General features: G+C 33.1%; 2 protein-coding genes across 3 annotated transcripts; one reads left to right on the top strand and one right to left on the bottom strand.

The window, feature by feature from the left end:
- The first annotated feature begins 1,029 nt into the window (after nt 1-1,029).
- LOC146945019 (elongation factor G-1, mitochondrial-like) lies at nt 1,030-7,717 on the top strand. The gene is made up of 12 exons (XM_085743395.1): nt 1,030-1,569; nt 1,778-2,269; nt 2,513-2,584; nt 4,470-4,509; nt 5,201-5,256; nt 5,784-5,845; nt 6,298-6,364; nt 6,464-6,502; nt 6,608-6,683; nt 7,077-7,180; nt 7,273-7,323; nt 7,411-7,717. The coding sequence occupies exons 1-12, from the start codon at nt 1,246-1,248 to the stop codon at nt 7,522-7,524; spliced, it is 1,497 nt and encodes a 498-aa protein (XP_085599521.1). The 5' UTR covers nt 1,030-1,245; the 3' UTR covers nt 7,525-7,717.
- AAE14 (acyl-activating enzyme 14) lies at nt 7,598-13,352 on the bottom strand. 2 transcript variants are annotated; one of them, XM_085743394.1, is made up of 11 exons: nt 13,152-13,352; nt 11,910-11,958; nt 11,035-11,107; nt 10,717-10,885; nt 10,507-10,605; nt 10,049-10,146; nt 9,654-9,847; nt 9,259-9,386; nt 8,472-8,857; nt 8,022-8,224; nt 7,598-7,894 (listed from the first exon to the last, which is right to left on the bottom strand). In XM_085743394.1, exons 4-11 carry the CDS (start codon nt 10,859-10,861, stop codon nt 7,765-7,767), a joined length of 1,383 nt encoding a protein of 460 aa, XP_085599520.1. In that variant the 5' UTR covers nt 10,862-10,885; nt 11,035-11,107; nt 11,910-11,958; nt 13,152-13,352; the 3' UTR covers nt 7,598-7,764. The 2 variants fall into 2 exon arrangements, with proteins under 2 accessions (XP_085599520.1, XP_085599519.1); XM_085743393.1 differs by lacking the exon at nt 11,910-11,958.
- Between the last annotated feature and the right edge of the window lie 1,939 nt (nt 13,353-15,291).

Raw genomic sequence — 15,291 nt, 5'->3', positions numbered from 1 at the left:
TTGGCAATAATTTTTCTACCCGAACTTATAACATTTTTTTTTACTAACATGGCGTTTGAACTTTATAACTTAACTTTTTTTTAGTATATGTTTTATATGCGTTAGCAACTCACGTTTCACGGCAGCAAGCCGTGTTATCGCAAAAGTTTGCTTTCCTAACTTCTTGAAATCACAGTCGCTTTGCCTCGGTTATCCTGCAAACTCACGTTTGGTGATGCATATATAAACAGACTTATTATGTTAGGCTTTGTTTGCGAGTTTGGAGGGGAAGGGAAGGGAAGGCTTGGGAAAAAAGGAATGAGTAAGTGGAATAAATAGAGGAAAATGGGAGGGGAGGGTTTTGGGGGGTGAACTTTTCTTCATAATACTAAACCCTCCTCATTTGGGGGAACTAAAAAATTGTATTGAAGGAGGGTTTTGGAGGGTTTATATGAATTCTTCAAATTTAATCTATGTTGTGGTATTATTTTTAAAATAAAAAATATAGTAATCATATGCATTAATTTATCATTCTCTAAAAACCTACTCTTTTAATTTTTTTGAAAGATTTCTCCATTTTCCCTCATATTTTCCACCCCTCGAAGCCTTTCCTTCCCCTCCCCTCCAAACTCGCAAACAAAGCCTTAGTTTTTGTTAAATCACAACTTGAACCTTGAATCCTGAACCTCTGACTCCTTAACCTTTAGTTCAAACCAGTTGAGCTACTCATCCCACCCCTTATACTTATTACTTGATTGAAAAAATATCATATAATTTCATATTTCAATCTTTAATTTTATTAAACACTCTAAATTTAATTCACTAGTAGCTAATACCAACTAACTTATATGCCATCTCCTCTAAGTTCATACGATATCAACTAACTTATCAAATATCTATTATTTTTTAGAGAACGGTGCATAAATTCATCTTAAAAAATTGTAAGCAAAGAAATATATCTCATAACTCTATCAATGACCAATGGTCGATAAAAACTGCCATAGATGATAATAATCATATATAAGTACCTGTTGTAATAAGTATAAGGGGTGGAGAAGACCAGGTGCTAGCTTCCTTCTCCAATCTTAATTCATGTTATGTTATGTTATGGGTTCAATTCAAGAAATGTTGATTGCGTATTTATTTATTTATTTTTAAAAATTCAAACGCTATTTTGGTAGTACTATAAAAAATAATCAACACTTTTATCGTAAAACCCTACTACAAACAAAGAAAACCTTAGTATAATCGTCTATCACTGCCACCATGGGTCGTTTCTCATTGCCGCGACTCCTCTACATCACCACCACCACCACCGTTCCTTCTCTATTCCACCTGCGTCATTTATCGGTGAGGAAGTTTTGGGAGGAGTCACCATACAAGGAGACATTGAATCGGATGCGACACATCTGGATATCGGGACTGATCAACCCTGATAAGGTGAGCCCGACAGAGACAGAGATGTTATACAAGGGTCAGGGTCAGATTCACACAAGTGTCAATAAAGACCTCTCTCTACGGAAGAAGAATTTTGATCATAATAATATTCTACAGGCATCTATCACTTCCTTTGACTGGAAACAAACTAAGGTAATAATAATAATATATCAAATTTGAATGATTTTCAAGTTTAATTGAAAAAATTGAATTCATTTTTTTTATTTTTTTATCGGATATGGACATGAAATCCAACATTTGAGTTTTGAATTATGTATGCTGCATAACAAAAGTTAAAAATATTCTTAGTAAACTCATTTGTTCTTTAGTTAATGTTTTTAATATTGTTTCGTCCTTGCAGATTAGTGTAATTGACACACCTGCCCGTGTTGACGATTTCACAGTTGAGGTTGAGAATGCTTTGCAGGCCTTTGACTGCGGTGGCGTTCATGTTCTTTGTAGTGTTGACGGGTTGCAAAGCCAGTCCATTACCGTTGATAAGAAAATGATACGAAATAAACTTCCGAGACTTATATTTATCAACAACCTTGACCAAAAGGGAGCAAATCTTTGGCATGTTATAGATCAGGCAAGATCTAAGCTTTATGGTAGCAGCGCTGTAATTCAACTTCCAATAGGCTTGGAAGATAATTTTAAGGGACTTGTTGATCTTGTGCAATTAAAGGCCTACTATTTTCATGGAGAAAAGGTCGTCGTTGAAGAAGTTCCTGCACACATGGAAGCTTTGGTATCAGAAAAAAGGCATCAACTCATAGTAACTGTGGCACATCAGGATACGGAGTTGGCTAGCGCTTTTTGCCGGGATACACCCATATCAGCAGATGAACTTCAGGTGTGTGGGTAATCATAGACTTAATGGAATGAAAGTATCATTTGTCTAGATCATTTGTCATAAACAACAATCACTTATCAAATCCAAGACTTCAAAATAACAAACAATGCAATCTCAAAGTAAATATCTCTTATCCTCTTCTACAACACTGACCATAGGATGATGTTGAAGAACAAATTCTTGACCACCCTTCCAAATCTTATTCTGCAAGTAATTTTCTTTGTTATGATTTTGCGTATGTAGGAAGCAATTCGTAGGGCCACCATATCGCTGGTCTTTATGCCAATATTCATCGGTAGTGCTTCCAAATATAAGGTAACCATTGAATTCATATGTGCATTCTCTTGTATAGTCTTGACCTTTATTCCTTCCATTTCTCAGGTATATGCATTTTGTTCTTTTTTTTCTTTCTTCTCTTTGATCTTAACTTATTACACATAGTACTATGATCAAGATTACAATAGTACTGTGATCCAGATTGCGACAACACCCCATTGTAGCCCCCCATAGCTAACAATTGCGCGTAACGCACGCTTGGGCTAAATGTAAGGGCACGAGCGAATGAAACTTCGTGAGAGGGAGAGGGAGAAAGTTCATTATATTGAATAATGCTGAATTTGTTACAGGAGGAAAAGTTAGTTAGAAATGTAAGAAAAGGGGAACTATTTGTAGGAGGTTAGCACATAGTTAGTTACAGAGTTAAGGCAGTGTTTGCCTGAACACAGTATATACTTTTCTATTAGAACCTAATTAAAAACTATTTGGACAGTATATATTATGATTAGAAGAGAATAACTATATAAAAAATGTATATTAAACAATTTTTCTTGTATAAGTTTTCAAAATTAATTACTAAACACATTTTTTCATTTTCTCTTTGCCAAAACTGTTTTAAAGAATGAGATTAGAAAACAGTTTCTTTTCTTTCTATTTTCTTTGCAAAAACAATTTGTTAAAATTGATTTGAAAATAGACCTTAAAAACCAAAACTGATTCAAACAGGCCCTTAATTGTTAGGTTGAGTTGGTAGATTAGTTATGACTATTTATCAGGGACGGATGCATGTACAAGCCCATGTAGGCTTGTGCCTGCACTAAATTTTTAATATTTTGACCATATAGCCCACACATATCACAAATTCTCTCCCTCTTAGCCCACACATACAATCACACGTGACACAACAAGTAACAACACAACCACCTTCATGTTTCCAAATATAAAAAAACAATAGGAAAATGTTACCTAGTTGCCCCGAGAACACTAGCTAAAGAAACATGTATAGTAAAAATTTCTTGGAATTTGTGTAATCACTAATGTCATCTTCAATGTAAAATTTACCTTTTTTATTTCTTTAACTCATGTCCAGGGGCACTAGTTAGTATGGCCCAAAACAATAACTTATTATAACAAAATAAAATCATCACAAATCATTCAATGTTTTTGAGAATATCAACAATTATTAAGGACAATTATGATTTATATTTCTTTTTCTGGTCAAGTAGCTTAATGACTAAAAATTCATCTACCAACTAAGATATGTTCATGAGTCCTACAAATTTATATATAAGGTGCCCCACCATTCAAAATTCTTGGATCCGTCACTGCTAGTTATGGCTCTATAGTGAGAGGAGTGGGGGAGAGTGAGGGCAATACTTGCTAACGTGTTAAGTATCCCGCCTGGGGAGTACGTTCGCAAGAATGAAACTCAAAGGAATTGACGGGATCCCGCACAAGCGGTGGCATTAGTTTGTGGACAGAGAATCAAAGGAGCTTTTTGGCTCTTATGAGGGTCCTTTCTTTGTAAACGCTTCTGCTATTTTGGCTGGTGTTGACGAATGCGGATGGTGAACCATAGCAGTCAATCCCGAACAGCCCCGCAGTCAGTCCCGTACAGCAGCGCGTAGCGGTCGACCCCAAAAGTGGGATAGTGGTATGACCATGGGATAGCGTATAACGTCATGACTGCTATTTTATCTAAATAATTCATATTTTATTTAGCTGCTGCTATTTCCGCCAAAGAACACCATGGTGCTGCCATCCTTCACAAATTTGCTATAGTCGTCTGTGAAAAATCCTTGACTGCTATCTGCCATGGCCAATATCTGAAGACATTGATTTTGGCTTGATTAATATATACAAGGCAACTCTTAATACTGTGTTTTATCAGTCTTATATTTTTCATTTCTTGTTTCTGGTACAGGGACTACAACTACTTTTGGATGGCGTACTTAATTATTTGCAGGGGCGTAGCCCTTCATATGGGAGGGGTAGCCTTGGCTACCCCAAAAAAAATATTATTCTTGAATTAGTCGGTATGTATTTATATCCGGCTACCCCAAATAATAAATATTGAGCTACCCCAAACAAAATTAGTTGCAAAAGTTAGCATAAATAATAAAGTAAAAAAAACTACTACCAAATTGATAGATTTATTTGTATTCGTTTGATACTTTCGGTCTCAATAACAACAATAGAGAAACCTTTTTCAACAATAAAAATTATCAATGACAATAGTCATAGACAAATTAAACGGACAATGAGTTTCTTGCAAATAACTTATTTATTTATATTTGAAAAGACATTATTAATCTATTATTAAACAGGCAGTTGATGAAATTGGGTTCTTCAAATGCATTTTGCCCAACGTTTTAAAATAGCAATTTTTATGTTAAGTTTATAAGATTTGTTAATTTTAGTCCTTAATTTTTTGTTAGAGATTAAATTCAAGACTAAAAACACTTTTTTTGTAAAATTTTAAAAAACTGAGAAAAAATTGAATAATTTTTTTAAGGACTAAACCTAAAAAATTATAATTTATGGGACTAAAAATATATTTTATCCTTAAATTTAATACGCCTGTTTTCAAAAAAATCCTTCTTTATAGTTGGCCCCTGCATAAATTTTTTGCGAGCTTCGCCGCTGATTATTTGCCGCGTCCAGTTGTAACTAAGAATTATGTTCGCAACCAACATAATAGAGGGGAAAAGGTACCAGATTCTGAAATTTAATCCTTTGTTATCTTGATTGCATAGAATGTGCTATACGTAATAAAACATAATTCATTCAAAAACAGGAAACATCAATATTAGACTTATTAATATGTGTGCAAAAACATTATAAGTTTCTAGCCAATATATGTAAATCATGTTGATGATGATATGTGTGCACTTTTGCTTCGAGTCATAATTTGATTTAGTATTCTAGAACCAACATATGGACCTTGATTTGTTCTTTGTTCGAGAAAAGGTTATTGCCAAATCTCTAGTCGACATTTGTGACTTATGTTCCTGCTTAGGCTTAGATCCACTGACCAATGTTCAGTTTTCTAATCTCAGAGGCAAACTCATGGTTCTTAGTAAAAAAAAAAAAAACAACTGCACAGTTCTACGCTCAAACTTCTTCACTCTCTAATATAGCGAAGACTGCATTTTTCCACAAAATCTTAATCTTGATAAACATGGTTGTTATGCTATTTTTAAATCTTAAAAAGAATATTATTGGCCTATTTTAACAGCCTACACTTGTGGCATTGACTTTCACATTGAAGAGGAAGTATGGTCAAATAACATATCTCAGGTACAGTAAACTTAAAATATGGTTAAATCCCATTTCAAATTGCCTATTTTGTCGTGTGTGTGTGTATAATGAGCCAGGATCCGTTTACACTGGGTGTTAAATTTAGCATACTTACACTTTCAATAACTCTTTGTAGAAGGCAAATTAGATTAATCTAATCGCTGAATCATTTTATATTATGCTGATTGATGACCATGCATGCAAAACTTCAAGCAATTTAGATATTGGTACTATATGTTAAAATAACATGATATTTTTCCAAAAAATAAAAATAAAAACAAAATAAAATGATGTGATGGAATATCATATGGTTCTATGAATTTTTATAGTTTTGATCTACGAATAGTTATTGAAGGTGTAAGTATGTTAAGTTTGACACATAACAGATCCTGGCTCATAGTATATAGAAAGATATTTGTGTGTATATGCATTGATTTTTTTATTGAGTGAAGAATCTACGAGGGTGTCATTCGGAAGGGTGATCTTATTACAAACGTTAACACTGGCAAGACGTTTGAGGTGAGTTTAAGGCTCCTCACCGTTCTAGTTTTAATGCATTGGTCTTGTGCACATGATGATTTGCGTTGTGGCTGAAGCCTTTCATCTCTCCAAATGCAGGTTCCTCATTTGTATCAGAGGCGTAATGATGAGTTGGAGGTTATTTTAAATATTTTCCCGTTAAATCTAATGTCTTTGGAGAACTTTTATATATTTGTTCTGCCCTATCTCCCTTTAAATTCTAATTGGGATTCTTCTTGGCAGGTGATTCCCGAGGCTCATGCTGGAGAAATGGTTACTTTATATGAACGCTGCACCGATGATGTTGATTATGCATCAGGTTCTTCTTTTCTCTTCTCTTTAGCATATTCCTCATTGAGGCTCCAATTTGATTGTTGAAAAGACTGGGACTCTAATTCTAGATCCCATTAAACAATACAATTCAATCACGTAAGACACAAGTCACGTATCAACAAGTTGATGTCCTTAAGTTATGAGCATTGCTCACCAACCAACGTTAAAACTCTTAGGGAATGTTTGCCGTCCATTTGGGTCCTATAAGACGTGAGGTATCAGTCTCCATAGTTGCTTGCACGGAGGATACCTGGTTTACACAAATATATATATATATATATATATATATATATATATATATATATATATATATATATATATATGCTAGGTGAAACAAATGTTGATGAAAAAAATCTTATTTTGTGCATTATTTGATCAGGATCTACTTTTACTGATGGGTTTGTAAGATATACAATTACTTCTGAGTCGGTCTCAAAAGATTCTGTTGATAGGTCTGAGTCGGCCTTAAGAGAATTTGAAAAAGTAAGTAGTTTTAATGACAAATTAACTTCTCCATCTTGGCTTTAATGGAAACTAATATCACGCTGTTGTCTTGTTATGTGTATTGCTTGTAGATTGCAAGAGAATTAAAGTTCGATCTCTTTGAAAATCCAAGCATCAACGATGTAATGTTTTTATTCACAATGCTTTTTTATATGACTTAATTTTCTGATAGTATTTATGGATTTTTGAATCATTTTTTTTTTATACAGATATATTTTCCTCTCCAAGGTAGCATCGAGGATTATATAAACTATGCAAGAAGTTTTGAGAAGCATTTCAAAAGAGAGGAAGTTAAAGATCCAACCGTTGAAGCAAGAGTTTGAAGATTCAACAACACTCCTATAATGCGTAACTTCGTTGTCGTGTCTAAGATCATGAGTAGATAAAATTAACATATTGAAAATAGTTACTTTTAAATTTAAATTTATCAACCAAACAAATTGGTGTTCCAAAAAACCTCAATATATTTCTGGACAGAAAAACATTTTTTCCTCTATCTGAAAGTATAATTCCAAACATTTGTGTAGTTTTCTAGAAAACAGGATGGGAAAAAGAAATTTCCTTCAGAGATTACTATGCAAAGATTGTAGCTCAGACAGAACCTCCTTTCGGACTTGGTCTCTTCTTATTTTTCCCGTGGTAGTGAGTGGAAAAGGCTTTCTCCATTCAATGAATATCTTTGGTATCTTAAACCTGAAGGGAGGAAAAAAAAATATAAGCATCATCCTTAACTTATTTTAATTGAAAAGCTCTAGAAAACTAGAAGTTATTTCAATATAGATTTAGCTTAACAAACATGAGTTTTTGTTTGGATACAAACCTGCTTAAATTATTTTCCAGACAGTATTGTTGAAGATTCTTTATGGATAAATGATACTCTTCATTTGAAGTAGAATGCTCTAACCATTGCCAATTTTCTCTTGGTTGGATACATGCTGTTACCATTTCTGTGAAACGTGCATCTGGTATTCCCACAATAACAACTCTTGCAATCCCTGGATGTTCTAGTAGAATTGCTTCAACCTACAAACAAATAACATGTTCACGTTTAACTGAAACTTCAACCTATAAATATGTGTATCTTCTAATGCAAGGAATCTATATCCTAGAAATGTCTAGTGTGACATAACATAATTATTTTGTTTTAACAAAACACTTGTGTTTCCCTTTTGAAGGATTAAACTTTGTAATAAAACATCATATTCTTTCACCAGCACTAAAAATATTCCAAGTGTTTTACTGCCTATATAATCTTACTCGACTTTATTACCTCTTCAGGGTAAATGTTCTCTCCGCCACTCTTGATGCGACCATTTGTACGTCCAAGGAGCCACAAGTTACCATGACAATCCATTGATCCAATGTCACCTGTATCAAACCAGACTTCATTCCTTTGATTTGATGTGTTTGTGAGGGTTTGATCCCAATACCTGAGCATTAAATGTGGCCCTCTAGTTAAAATTCTTCCTGCGTCACCGTCTTTGCATATCTTCAGTTCTACATGAGGTGCAGCCTTGCCAACACAAACACCTTGTGGTTGATGAATGATATGTTTGGATTCTTCTTCACCATATGTTTGAAAAGGATGGCTGATGGTTTTTTGCATCGGATCATACAGCGTTAGGAATGTCAATGAAGAACATGCTTCTGTCATCCCTTTGATAAATGAAAATTGTTACAGATTATGAGACCAAATGAACTTGCTACATGTAAAAATATGTCAACTTAAATGTGTTATTGTAACTTGTAAGTATGTTTTTTCATTTAAAATTAGACCCTACTTGAATAAATAGCTCAATCAAGCACTTATGTATAGGCTATTTCATACCAAAAGACAAGATAATGTCCAACTATTTTCATATAAGCTGTTTTTCACAAGTTATCCTGGTGATCTTATGATATAAGTTGGAAACAGTTTATGGACATGTCATAAGTTGTTTCCGTAAGGTCTCTCAAACAGTTTCACAAGTACTTATACTAGTAAATATGCTTAATCATACTGCAGACCCTTAGTCAATAAATTTCCTCTAGGCAACATTGGGTCAAAAAAGACCTACCATAAGCTGAAATAAGCTTAGCCTTATGGAAGAATATGCTAGTGTCTTTGATAAGCTCAAACGAGAGGCTTCCACCTCCATTGAGTATTTTCTTGACAGTTTCTCCCCCTTTCCAGGTTTCTTTGCGCCTAAAAATATCAAAACATCAAATTAGAACTTGATAAAGGCCCTTTTTGGATAAACAACTAGTGTTTATAGCATAAACACTTGTCATATAAGTGCTTATGCATAAGATATTTCTATAAGAAAAGATAAAATAAAGTGAAATTGTTTTCATACAAGTTTTGTTCCTATTTGAAACTGGAACATACCTAACGATATTTCTATAAGAAAAGATAAAATAAAGTGAAATTGTTTTCATACAAGTTTTGTTCCTATTTGAAACTGGAACATACCTAACAATAGAAATAAGACTGGTCATCATTGCAGGAACTGTAATAAGAGATGTCACATTATATTGCTCTATGTCCCCAACAGCTAATTTTGCATCAAACTTCGGCATGAATACATGGCAACCTCCAACCATAAGCATGGCCATGGCTGATGACAAACCACCAATGTGACATAATGGAGCAGTATGAAGATAAACCTGTTAGAGAACAAATGAAAAAAAGAAAAGAAATGGAGAACTTAATCATTACCGAGACGAGTGAATGTTTCAGCTTGATTTACTATGCAGTTATGTAAAATCTTAATAGTTGATAATATTGACAACCTCATGTTATGATATAATGGTAAGTTGTCATAACCAATAAGTAACATAAACCGGATGTAACAGGGAATGGCATACATCATCCTCACTATATCCAACTATGGCAATCTTGGCTAGGGACTGTATGATCAAAGCTTCATGGCTTATTGTGACTCCCTTGGGTTTTCCAGTAGTTCCTAGTAGTCAAGCACACAACAACTTCAGAAACTTGTGAGTATATTCCCTAGAGTAATATTTGAACACTAGCATGTAAATTATTATACAAAAGTCATAATGACATCACCGACACTTCATATTGAAGGCGTGTCGGAACTTTACACATGCCTGACGCCACACCGACACAACATGTGGTTTCATTCAAATATTCCACTTTCTCAAATTATTATCTGTGTCGACTTTAGATAATAATCTATCAAGCTTATGTTATTGAGTCTTTTATGTTTCTAAGTTATGCTATTCACATTATCGACGTATCAGTGTTAGTTTCATGTCTGATATCCATGTTTTTTTGAGGTAGTCAATTGAGAATGCCTAACCTGAAGTGAAGCAGATTATGACAGCTCCTTCAGGTGCCCATGAGTAGTTAAATTCTAGAGGCTTTACATGACGCCTCTTAAGTATTCCTGGAGTCAACACTGAAGAACAATAATAGCAATAAGGTATAGATTTTTTCAAGCTTAAAAAAGGATTTTATGGACAGTTTTTTTTACTTTGGTATACAAATAGATACTCATAAATATTCCTACCATTCCACTTGTTTGTAAAATCTGAGGAAGGGGAATCCAACAAAACATGCCACCTCAAAAATGAAACATCATTTTGTTGGAATTTGAAGTACCATGAATAGCAGCTCTCATCAATCACTAACATCACTGGCCTCACTGCTTTCATTGCTAACTTTGCCTCTTCAAAACTCTTTAGGAGAAGAAAAATGTTTCAAATCACAACATAATGAAATAGATTATGTGAAAGGACAGAGCCTATAGATTATGTTTCAAATCATTTTGTTCTTTTTGAGGTAAAAATACAAGTGAGGGAATCATGTGCACATCAAATTTACTTACCCAACGATAATTTAGAGGAGCAGCAATTCCTCCAACAAATGCAATAGCTAATAACCATTCTAGATACAAATCACTGAAATGAAAAATAAAATGCATCTATCATTCATAAAATCATTGAGAATGATCTTGCAATAACTAGACATTTTGCTTATATATAATTAAAGAAACTAGACATTCCATATGATAGATTAGGATTTAAGACATATTTATAAATTAAAACGACAACTACCAATTCTCATCTCAATAGGTTGGAATTAGATGCAATTGTTTAAAATTGACACTCATCTGAAGTTAGAAAGTTCAACTGGTTTGACTTAAGGATTCAAATCTATAGAAAATAGTAACATAATAATAATTAATTACTTACACTTGTCTATTCGTAAAAGAAACAAAAATAGCAATTCGTAAAAGAAACAAAAATAGCAATCCAGCAAAAATAATTTTAAAAAACATAGTTAGAAAATAAAACACGACTAAACTCACAAGACAAAAAAAACCTTTTATTTTTTTTATTTTATTTTAAATAGCGTAATGGTGAAACTCATATACACTAAATGTTGAATGAAAATGTTGTTTATATGAACTCGCACCGTGTCCACAAGTCACATGTCAATGAAATATTTTATTATATGAGTTGTACTTAAGGGATAAAAAGGCCTCTTTTTTTTATTTGGCAATACTTTTACTTTAAAATTTTCTCCATTAAGTAAAAGTTTACTATATGTAACCAAATTTTTACTTGATAAGAATAACCTGGCCTACTTTCTATTAGTGTGACTACATTAGAATTTATATGCCATTGTCTTATCATAATATGCACCAAATTCTAATTTTTTTAGTAGATAGACGAAATGGCAAAGTCATTATAAACTTACACACATAAGTGGAGGTACAGGGGTTCGAACCCCGATCATGGCATCCGACCTAACAATTTCGACATTTTGTCAGTTGAGCTATGACTTGTGGATAAATTCTACTCCCTCCGTCCCGGTTTAATTGACCTACTTTGGTTTTTCACACAGATTAAGAAAAGTGTATAAATAAAGGGGAAAGTGGAATATATTGTATTGGGAATGATAAAAGTAGTATTATTTACTGTTATATTGTATTGGGAATGATGAAAGTTGTATTGAAAATTGAAATGAGTCAGTTATTTTGGGACACTTTTTTTTAGAAAATAGGTCAGTTATTCCGGGACGGAGGGAGTAATTTTTTTTATCAAAGTATTTTGTTGCAGATTCATTGCTCGGTTCGATTTTACTAATAATGTAGTAGCACATGTGAGTAATAAATATATGAACCATCCTAGTGACCCCACATTAACAACATTATAAGTTCATAAACTACCAATTAACGGAAAATACTTGGGTGACATTAAGTCACCGTGACATTAAATTTGGGCCACACAAATGTGTTGTGTTGTGTGGCCCAGATGTGTTGTATGTGTTGTGTGACCCAAATGTTGTGTGACAATGTGTGTTGTGTGGCCCAGATTTAATGTCCCGGTGACATAATGTCACCCAAGTGCTTCCCCCAACTAACTTATTAGTTTTTTTTTTTGAGCAAAACTAACTTATTACTATAGTAGTGATATTTGAACAACTTATCTTAAACAACTTATGTGACAACTTCTTTTTTCTCTCTTTTCATTGGCCAAAAACAATGGAGAGAGAGAAAAATGAAGAGAGATAACAAGAGTACAATATGAGTATGAGACAGAAAGTTGTCAAAAAGTTGTCACAAAATGGTTATACAAATATCATTTCTCTATTACTATTAGTTCTCTATTGCTATTTACAGAACAATGCATAAATTCATCTTAAAAGATTGTAAGCCAAGAAATATCTCTCACATAAATAATTTTCACATAACATAATATTATCTCTAATATGAGACTCTTTCAATGGTCAATAGTCGATAAAAACTGCCATAGATGAATTGGATTTAATAATCATACATCCTCCGGTCACTAATATAAGCAAAAATTCAAATTCTAGGTTCATTCAATTAACGATGTATATAGTCTTTATTATAGGCTACATACATCATTTATTGAATGAACCTAGAAAGTGGATTTTTGCTTATATTAGTGATCGGAGGGTGTATATAATAAGTACCTGTTGTAAGCAGAGATGGCTACAACATCACCTGGTGTGACACCCAACTGGAGAAGACCGTGTGCTAGTGACACCACTTCCTCCACCAACTGCTGCCCTGTCTTGCGGTTGTTTCCGGCAATGGTCACCGGGAAATCTCGCCGGAAAGTTAACAATCGACTCAGACATTGACAAATATGAGCCATAATAATTTAGCAAAGTGATAGCACAGCTTTCTTATTGCTGCCTTTAACGAACTTATCTCTGCCCAAACAGAAACTACTTTCTCCATGTTGTTATCCTACGTGTCACTGTTTTATTGGTTCTTCGAAAATTTCTCTATCTTTTTGTCTTGTAATTGCATCATGTGTTTGAATCTCACGTGTCTGTCTGCTGAAGGATGAAATTATTGGAGTATATTTTCAATTTCATCAATGTTTCATACTAGTGATTACACCCGTGCAACGAACGGGGGAGAAAATTAATTATAAACATGTATAGTTTGATATACTCAATGTCAAATTCAATAGATATTAAATAACATAGGCAAAATTACGTTTTTAGTCCCTTAATTTAATTTTAGGTAACAGTTTGATTTTTATCTTTTTTTCATTTCAATTTTGTCCTTTTGGTCCATTTACATTTAAGCTTAAAATTCATGGTTTTATTTTCTTATGGTCTTTCAGTCTTCAAATCTATGATCCTCGTCTATGTTTGCATAAGAATATTAAATTTGAAGCTTGAAAATGGACAAAAATGACCAAATTGAAATGAAAAAAAGATAAAGGACCAAACCGTTGCCTGAAATTAAATTAAGGGACTAAAAGTTTAATTTTGCCAATAACATATAAGTATTAATTCTTCCTTCAAAAAAATATATAAGTATTAATTCTAAAAAATTAAAATATAAGTATTAATGGAAATAGATTGTTACCGTGAAATTACAATTTATTAACTTAAGAACATAAATGGTATGAAAATATTTAAAAGACAAACTTATTACAAATCATTAACTTAAGTTAATAATTCATATTTAAGTTAATACCATATAATATATCTTATTGCCCCCCGTGTTTTTGAGCTGCAGATTGAGAAACTATTCTAATAAATAATACCATTAAAAGGGATAGACATGTTTAAATAATATCATTTTACATTCTAAAGCATTGCTTTCTAACTCATTTTCAGTGTCTTTGTCAACTTCTATAGCTACGACTTGCCGGTATTTCTTCAGGTCTTCATTATTTCCATAAAAAAAAAATGTATGAAAGTTGAGTTTCTTATCATAATCTTCTAATGTCAACTTTTGAAAAAGTAAAAAACCTGAAGAAAAAAATGAAATTAGGCTAATGCAATTTACTATAACACAGAAAAAAATAGTCTAAAAACAAAAGAGGGCGTGTCATATCCTAGTAAAAAGAAAAAAATATCCTAGTAAAAAGAGAAGATTCGTAGATGTTTCAATGTTCCAAATTCATATTCTGCTAAGCCATCTTGTCTTATAGTCCCAAGAAATGCCTATAATTGAAGCACAAAATACACTTTTGTAAGCTCAACTCCTGTAAGCCCCCATGTTTCTGGAGGAGGGATTAAAAAATCATACCAACGAAAGAGTAAAAAAAAAAGTCGGGAAGTGTCATCCATGTTCAAAGACATGAATCGATTCCAGGGACCCCGTGTTTTTGGAGTGTGATAAAGAAATGATAAAATGGTATTGATAGTGATAGGTGAAAACAAAAGTCAGGGACAAAAGACAGATGCTATTTGCAAAGTATGATCAAATTTTATCAGTGCCAATGAATGACAATCTCGCTCCCTTGAAAGTATATTCCTGCAAAAGAGACATATAATGTAAAAAAGAATTAATCATCAATCATAAGATGCCAAATTTCTTGAAGCAAAGATCGGTCTAGTCTAATACTCCCTCCGTCCCGAAATATCTGACCCATTTACTAAAAAAAAGTGTCCCAAAATAACTGACTCATTTCAATTTTCAATACAACTTTCATCATTCCCAATACAATAAAACTCTAATTAATACTACTTTCATCATTCCCAATACAATATATTCCACTTTCCCCTTTATTTATACATTTTTTTTAATCTGTGTGAAAAACCAAATTGGGCCAGATATTCTGGGACGGAGGGAGTAAGCAGGATC

The sequence above is a fragment of the Medicago sativa genome, chromosome 2 (assembly GCF_051527215.1).
Source record: "Medicago sativa cultivar Bolivia chromosome 2, Bolivia_mono, whole genome shotgun sequence".
Classification (NCBI taxonomy): Eukaryota; Viridiplantae; Streptophyta; class Magnoliopsida; order Fabales; family Fabaceae; genus Medicago; species Medicago sativa.
The sequence above is the reverse complement of the archived record's forward strand: the minus strand, read 5'-3'. Positions and strand labels throughout refer to the sequence as shown.

Bases quoted from the DNA above. Each gene is read 5' to 3' on its own strand.
- LOC146945019 (XM_085743395.1), top strand. From the start codon at position 1,246: ATGGGTCGTTTCTCATTGCCGCGACTCCTCTACATCACCACCACCACC. The intron at 2,585-4,469 runs GTAACCATTGAA...TTTCTGGTACAG, and splicing joins GTAGTGCTTCCAAATATAAG to GGACTACAACTACTTTTGGA. The intron at 6,684-7,076 runs GTTCTTCTTTTC...TTATTTGATCAG, and splicing joins TGATGTTGATTATGCATCAG to GATCTACTTTTACTGATGGG.
- AAE14 (XM_085743393.1), bottom strand. From the start codon at position 13,336: ATGGCTCATATTTGTCAATGTCTGAGTCGATTGTTAACTTTCCGGCGA. The intron at 10,886-11,034 runs GTAAGTAAATTT...CTTCTCCTAAAG, and splicing joins CTCCTCTAAATTATCGTTGG to AGTTTTGAAGAGGCAAAGTT. The intron at 9,387-9,653 runs GTATGTTCCAGT...TGATATTTTTAG, and splicing joins AGTCTTATTTCTATTGTTAG to GCGCAAAGAAACCTGGAAAG.